Source organism: Oreochromis niloticus, linkage group LG20, assembly GCF_001858045.2.
Source record: "Oreochromis niloticus isolate F11D_XX linkage group LG20, O_niloticus_UMD_NMBU, whole genome shotgun sequence".
Taxonomy (NCBI): Eukaryota; Metazoa; Chordata; class Actinopteri; order Cichliformes; family Cichlidae; genus Oreochromis; species Oreochromis niloticus.
In genome coordinates this window covers 5,588,721-5,596,248 of record NC_031984.2, presented here as the reverse complement: position 1 = coordinate 5,596,248, position 7,528 = coordinate 5,588,721, and the positions used below count along the sequence as shown (strand labels likewise).

Here is a 7,528-nt window from a genome sequence, read left to right as displayed (position 1 = left end):
AACCAGTACGGTACCAAAAAAAGAATATTTATTCATAACACACAGGAAAAGACCCAGGGACACCGAGTTAACAAGCTTAAAATTCACTTATAATAAAATCTGTTTTGTGAATTAATATCTTGAACCAATAAAACTTTATATTTAATGAGGTTTTTTTTTCTGTGTATTCACAAGCATGATTTGTACATGTTTTAAACAATCCATGTACAAAACATGTATGTGGATTCTCCTTCAGTCAAAAAGCTACAGTTCGCAATCAGTTAGCTGTAGCCAACAGCTGAAAGAAAATGACCCTCACTTAACATTACACACGATTATATATGGAACTGTGCTTCTGTCTGATTGGTCAAAACTGTTAGGGAGAGGCTGTGGTTTAGACTTGGCCTTCCCTCGTTGGTGGACAGGATGGTCACAACCTCTTTGCAAACCTCTTTCCCTCAGGTGACATCTGGGTTAGCAACCTGCCGCTGCTATTTCTGTATGATGACTTTTACCCTGGTTACACGTCCCCGTCTCTGTGCTCAATCTGACCCTCCCCCAGTCTTCACTTCCCCATTTCTATACTGCCCCGCACTCTGGTCTGCACAAAAAACTAGTGTGTGTGTGGGGGGGTGTGACCTCATCAGACCACAACCACACACACACAAAGGTGGTTTGAAGAGAAGCAGCATTAAACCGTCAGAGCTCTGAGATGAAACAAACTTTGGTCTGCTTCATCTTCCTCAGTGAGTAAATTCTCTTCTTATTTCTGTCACTTTCTCTCTTCGAAGTCTTATTTGTCTCCGTTTTATTTTCATTTGTAGTTTGTTATTGTACGCTGAACCTGTAATCAAATACTTTTCCTCTACTCTTCTTTGAAAGCAAAACTTATAATAGTAGAGCTGATGAAACAACACTCTGTGTTTCATTTCATCTTTTAAAAACTGGAAGAGCAACAGCACAGTGAGCGGTGACAACCTGAAAACTCTGGATGATTAGCAGCACATCTAAAACATTTCACATGCAAACATAAAAACAGCTGATGATGATGATGATGATGTCGTCAAAGAGAAATAAAAGTCAAAACTCATTTTTGTATCTTTTTTACAATCCTAAACTCTGAATCTTCCACATCAGATGCTTTGTGTTCGTGTATAAAATAGAGATGGACCGATCCGATATTACGGATCGGTATCGGTCCGATACTGACCTAAATTACTGGATCGGATATCGGCGAAAAATAAAAAATGTAATCCGATCCATTAAGTATCAAAAAAAGCATCTCACAAAACTTGCAACACGGCGTAACTCGGCTCATAACCGTAGCACATCGGAGCAGTGTGCTCACGTGATAGAGCGGCTGTGTGTATTTGTAGCCTGCTACCAAACCAGCATTTCATCTCCGAGGAAGTTATCCCAGAGAGAAGTAAAGCAAGTGTGTAAGTTCATCTCTGAATGTTTGTAAAGCGTTCCCGTGTTAAGCTTAACAACCGAAATATGGAGCGACTGCCTCTCTCTCTCCCTCACCTTCCTGCCGCTACTTCAATCGTGAAACTGCTTAACGATCAGCTGATCGGCTTTTCTGTCGGGAGTCCGTCTCTCTTCTTTGTTTTTGGCCCACTTTGCACCAGAAAGAGGAAACCAGCGGCTGAACAACAGCAGCACGTTTAAGCTTGATAAGCTGTTGTTAGAATTTATTTAATATTACTTTCTAGACCAGGATCCTTTTCTACGTAGCTGACGGCTGGTAACTGTGCAGGGGCGGATCTAGCAAAGTGCAGCCAGGGGGGCCGATAGGGAATGAACAGGGAAAAGGGGGCACAAAGACATACTTTTCTTTCTTATTCTCATTTAAAATATGTAGCTTTTAATAAATAATTATCTGAATCTTACACCCAAAGTTTTAATCTGATGTAAAATGTATAGAAGTCCATTACTATATATAGTAACTCTTAAGTCTATATACCCTAGTAAGCTATAGTACTTTTTCCTTTGGGAAGGTACCGTCTGTGAATTCTGCAATTCTGTTGAAGAAAGATGTTGAATCTATTTAATTATTCTTGAAAAATAATTTGTTTCTGTGCATTTTTTTCCACCCTGCATCAAATTAAAGTTGATTACGTCGATTAAGCATCATGAGGTGGAGGGTGGGTGGTTCCCTATTTTTTTTTTTTTTTTGCTGGGAGTTTGCAACCCTATTAGTTAGGTTGCTTAATATTTCTGCTAAGTACTCTTTAAAATACCAGAATAGGGAGGATGGAGTAGGTTTAAGTTAGGTTTTAAGTTAGGTAAGGTTTATTAGATTGATCAGTGTTGCTGAACTATGAAATATTTTGGGTGCAGTGTATTTTTTACACACAGGTATAACAGAATAGCTTTAGTGTTGTTGTTTATTTAAACTTGAGTATGAACTTATACAAAATGCAGCAAGATATTAAAAAAAACAGTTTTATTGATTAAAAAACACAATATCGGATTCATATCGGTATCGGCAGATTTCCAAATTTATGATATCGGTATCGGTATCGGACATAAAAAAGTGGTATCGTGCCATCTCTAGTATAAAACAGGAAGTTTGCTGTTTGCAAATAAAAACAGAAAAATGAAGTTAACTGAACTTCTGTGATCAGTTCAAATTAATAATCACCTGTCACATTTAATCTATAGTAAGATTGTAACTAATGATTGTTCATCCTTTCAGCAGCACTTCAGGATGGAAACACTGGTTTGGTCAAAGCACAAACTCTCACCCACAGAGCAGAGGAAGGAGGAAACATCACAGTTGAATGCAGCTTTACTTGGTCTGGAAGCAGGAAACTGTTCTGTAAGGAAAAATGTGAAAATGGAAACACTCTTGTTGAAACATCTGATGATGCAGCTCAGAACGGCAGATACAGCATTAAATATGAACAAACATATATGACCTCATATCCTACTCTGTATGTGAGCATCACACAGCTGAAACAGTCTGACTCAGGACGGTACAGGTGCTCTTTGGACATTGCTTGGTGGCGTGATCCAAACGATGATTTTGAGCTGATTGTCACAGAAGGTGAGTTTCTGCTAACAGTCGTGTTTGTCTTTGAAGGTGTGACAGAAGTTTCCCGTCTCAAAGGCAGCTACTTTTCTTTCAAATCACCTACAGATGTTATATTTATCTGAAACATCAAATTTCATCAGTTCTGCTGTCAAACAGCCCATAACCACGTCAGTCACATGCAGATATATAAACTGCTTCAAGTGGTCTTATTATGACTGTGATGGTTTCATTGTTCACAGCTTCAACCACTTCAACACCAAACGGGACTCTGAGACCTTTTTCAGCTTCAGTGTTTCTCTCATCAGCCTCCAAACCACCAACAACACAGAGTTTAAGCTCAACTTCAGGAAGCTCCACACCTTCATCAGCCTCCTCTGGAAGTTCAGGTACGTTATAGATTTTTATATGTGTGCAGATTTACATGTGTTGAAGAGCCATTAATGAGTGAACGACACAAGAATGACACAATAAGAGCTGTGGAAGAATCACTCTGATCTTTTAGTGAAGTAAAAGAAAAACTGTAGAAATAAATGAGAAATAAGTTTCCACCACAGCAGGTCAGCAGCTGAGAGAGAACATGGCTGACTTCCTCAGAGCAGCACTACATGAGATCTGTGCTAGATGACAGATATAGACTGTGATTAGTCACTGTTTGGTTTCAGAGCTTTTTCACATTTCTGCCTTCTGCAGCACAACTTGTTACTCTGTATGTGCACAACTTTACTGCTACATGAACAGACCTGGAGGCCACATGTTTACACTGTGAGTAAAAGAAATCTTCTCTGTTAAACTCCTGCAGATGTGCTGATTTATGTGGGTCTGATTCTGGTCGTTATGATCGTCGTCTTATCAGCAGCTCTGCTGATTTTCTACACAAAGAGGAAGACCACTAAACCCAGAGGTGAGGCACAGATTTAATATTCTGCCAAAGAACACAAATTTAAACACTCAGCATGTACAGTATAATATACTCCCTTATTCGGTGCATTGCCTACATAAACAGCTCAGCTCAGAATGTCCCAGTTTGCATGAATTAAGTCAGGTGTGACGTTTCTGTCACGCTGTTTTCACCTTTGAAGTTCAGTCTGTTTGTAAAAAGAGCACCGAATGTTCATTTATGACTCACAACAGAAACTGATTGTAGCAGATTTGATTGATATAGTTTTGATTCTTTATCAGTCATGTGTCTTATCTAACTGTAGTTCATTTGTAGTTCTTCATATTGTTCCTGAGTTTAGTTCCTCAGGTTCTTCTTCCTGTAATGTGTCTTAAAGACAGATGTTTATTTTCTGGCCTGCATGTTTTTCAGGACCTCCTGTGGAAACAGACACAGAGGTGAGTTTTAGGACCTGTGACACACATCAGCTTCATTATTGTTTGGTTTGTATCTGTCAGCTGGTTTGTTCTCCTGCTGCAGGTCAACAGGTTGTATGAAGAGATCAGAGAGTGTGACATACCGAGCAGGTCACCTCCTGTAGAAGTGTCTTCAGTGTATGATTACCCCAAAGGTCCCCGTTCAGGTGGAGATGAAAGCGGAGGCATCTACAGCCTCGCCACCTCTGCTCAGAACAACGTGAGTAAAACTGTGGTGTGATTCTAAGCTGAGGCCATAAACCAGGTAACTGTTTGTGTAGTGAAGTAATTCATCTGTTCTCAGACACAAAGATCAAAGTTTGGAAAGTTTTTAAATGTTCCACTGACAGACCGAAGAAATAAAAGTTCTCCCTCTGTGTTTGGAGCAGATAAAATCCTTTCCATATTTGAATTTATATTTTTGAATAAATATCAGCTTCATACTCAGTGTGATTAAAAAAAACACCTTTCTGGTGGAAAACAAGTCTATTAAAAGTTAAGGTTAATCCAGATTAATCTGTATGTAATACAATTGTGTTTTGCGCTGAAGTGTTGGACAGTAATACAAACTCTCTGGTTTCACAGTTAAAACCAGTCCAGTAAATCCTTCATTTGTCAACGTTGTGATGTTCAGTTTTTATTGCAAAAGTATTTTGAAAGATGACTGCAGAGGCTTTATGAGAATTAATGTTTTTTTTGTTTATTTGTTTGTTTTCAGATTTCGTTTTTTGTAGTTTAACTACTCAAGATCATTTAATCATAACATATTTTTGGAGTCTAATGTTTGATCTCACCTCTTTATCTCTTTAAGGCAGATAACCTCTGCTACGCTGAAGTGCATTTTTCCCACATTCCTGTCACCAGCAGCGCCCCCTGTGGTGAAGCAACTGATGTTGTCAACTCAGTGCCTCAGGTGGACCTGAGTACTGCCATCCACACCAGAGATTCTTCACCTCCTCTGTACTCTACTGTTACCTCACTATGAATTACAGCAGTACTTTTTTTTAAACCAGTCCTGTCCAGCAGAATAATGGTCTGAATGCTTTGTTGTGCCAAACATATTTGCTTTCCCAAGAGGAGCACCGTAGACTCTCTGTAGGCTCCTCTTTTTATGTTTTTGTTTTATTTATTTATTTAATTTCATTATTCATTTTTTTTCTATCTGGATATTATGTTGGAGCGGACAGGGGGTGAAGGTCAGACAGGTAAAAGACAGGAGAAGAAATCAGAGGAACAGAAGAAGAAAAAGGAGAGAAAAGAATAAGGGTGGGGGAAAAATCGAGGATGAAGGGCTAAGGTTAAGGTTGTTTTTATTACAGCTGCTTATAATTTAGCTCAACAGATACTTAATAAAAACATGTTGCTATTATGATTCTGTAGCTTAGATTCAGTGAAACTGTTGCAGAAAACAAATTGCTTAGAAACAAGATGTCTTTTAAGGAAGACAAAAAGTGAAGAGATGCAGTAATCTATATGTTTTTAATGAAAATAAAAATGAACATCGGCACTTTTAACAGTGTATGTTTTTTATTTTCTTTTAGTGCTGTCAGCGTTCACCTTGTTAAAATGTCGTTAACGCCATAACTGCATTAACGCAGCAAATCTCCATTAGCGAGTTAGCACACATCGCCCCGTGCATGGGGCAGCATGGCATCAACATGTTAGCGCGGTTAGCTCGTCAACGCATTAGTGCAGTTAGCTAGTCAACATGTTAGCGCCGTGCAGCCCCCCACACAGGGTGATCCGCGCTAACTCGCTAACGGAGATTTGCCGCGTTAATGCGGTTATGGCATTAACGTCATTTTAAGGAGATTAACGCTGACAGCACTATTTCCTTTATACAATATTTTAAAACATTAGAATACACACATTTCCTTCACTTCTGCAGTGGAAGTATTTAGACTCAGCTTCTTCATACAAACGATATTGAAAAAGAAAGCAACTGGACTTCTTAAACGTTTTGAAGATGTTTCATCTTCAGCTCTAAAAACAAAGAGGTGGAGAATCCCAGGTGTTTGAATCCTAGTGGTCATTGGCCCACTATTGATCATGTGCCTCATCACATGAGCCAAGGTGTGAAAAACAATTTAGGGTGAAGCCACTGTGATATATTGCTCCACACCATCATATGACCTACTGAGGTCATCTGACACAAGGTGTCCTTTAGGATTGAAGGACCTGGGAAGGGATCTCAAAACTGGTTTGTAGGAGGCTGATAGGTGAGCTCATAAATCACCCCCTCTGTTCAATGATGGTCATTCACAGTGGGGTAGTCTTTTGAAATGACATGGCCTCCAACCACACGTCAGAAAATTTCTCAACCAGAAGCCCTGGATCAACAGTCAGATGGCCTGTATTTGTATAGCGCTTTACACATCCAGTCATCCACCCATTCACACACACATTCACACAGTCAGTGTGTGAATGTGTGCACCGCTACTCGGTCTCTCGCATTTAGATCAGACAGTTAGACGGAGTTCAAAGCTGCCAAGTATGACTGAGGCAATACAGAGAGAAGCTGGATGGCTTCTCCTCTTTTCCTGACCCCGGATGGATGTGGCAAGGCTTACAGCACATCACAGAGTACAGGGCCGCCATCAGCACCATCAGCTCTGCAGGCGGTCTGCTGGATGACCAGACCTCACAGCCAAAGACTCATACATCAGGGTACTTTTTGTTGATTACAGCTACGCCTTCAACACTGTCGACCAACACAAAATCTATCATCGCAGAGTCCAGATGAGAGCTGCCTCCATCCTCCACACACCCCAACACGAACTGTTCACTCTTCTAGGCTTAGAAGTGTGAAATCCAGAACATCCCGACTCAACAACTCCTTCTTCCCCACTGCTATCAGACTCTTGAACAGCTGACCTATTTTAACAGTAATAATAGTTTTTGCACATCAGGTGATCTCACATATCAAAGCAGCATATTAAGCTCATAGCTCTTTTACACATGAATCTATTTAATACTTTGTCTCCATTTATTTATTCATGCTATTTGTATTTATCTATTTGTATATATTAACTGGCATCTGTGTGTGGACAGCAGAGAAAGAATTTCATTGTACAGAGAAATGCTTTTCTTTGTACACATGACAATAAACGCTTTGAATCTTTGAATCTTGAATCAGTCCTAGCAACATGCTTTTAT

The 7,528-nt window shown here is 39.7% G+C and overlaps 1 protein-coding gene across 5 annotated transcripts; it reads left to right on the top strand.

Annotated features, from left to right (window-relative positions):
• Window positions 1–442: 442 nt before the first annotated feature.
• Window positions 443–5,796, top strand: LOC109196119 (uncharacterized). 5 transcript variants are annotated; one of them, XM_019349395.2, is made up of 7 exons: window positions 443–725; window positions 2,681–3,031; window positions 3,259–3,405; window positions 3,819–3,920; window positions 4,329–4,354; window positions 4,437–4,592; window positions 5,184–5,796. In XM_019349395.2, exons 1-7 carry the CDS (start codon window positions 692–694, stop codon window positions 5,355–5,357), a joined length of 990 nt encoding a protein of 329 aa, XP_019204940.1. In that variant the 5' UTR covers window positions 443–691; the 3' UTR covers window positions 5,358–5,796. The 5 variants fall into 5 exon arrangements, with proteins under 5 accessions (XP_019204940.1, XP_025757240.1, XP_025757239.1 ...); XM_025901455.1 differs by having other exon boundaries at window positions 3,816–3,920; window positions 5,188–5,796; XM_025901454.1 differs by having other exon boundaries at window positions 3,816–3,920.
• Window positions 5,797–7,528: the final 1,732 nt, after the last annotated feature.

Bases quoted from the DNA above. Each gene is read 5' to 3' on its own strand.
- LOC109196119 (XM_025901454.1), top strand. From the start codon at position 692: ATGAAACAAACTTTGGTCTGCTTCATCTTCCTCA. The intron at 3,406-3,815 runs GTACGTTATAGA...GTTAAACTCCTG, and splicing joins AGCCTCCTCTGGAAGTTCAG to CAGATGTGCTGATTTATGTG. The intron at 3,921-4,328 runs GTGAGGCACAGA...CATGTTTTTCAG, and splicing joins GAAGACCACTAAACCCAGAG to GACCTCCTGTGGAAACAGAC.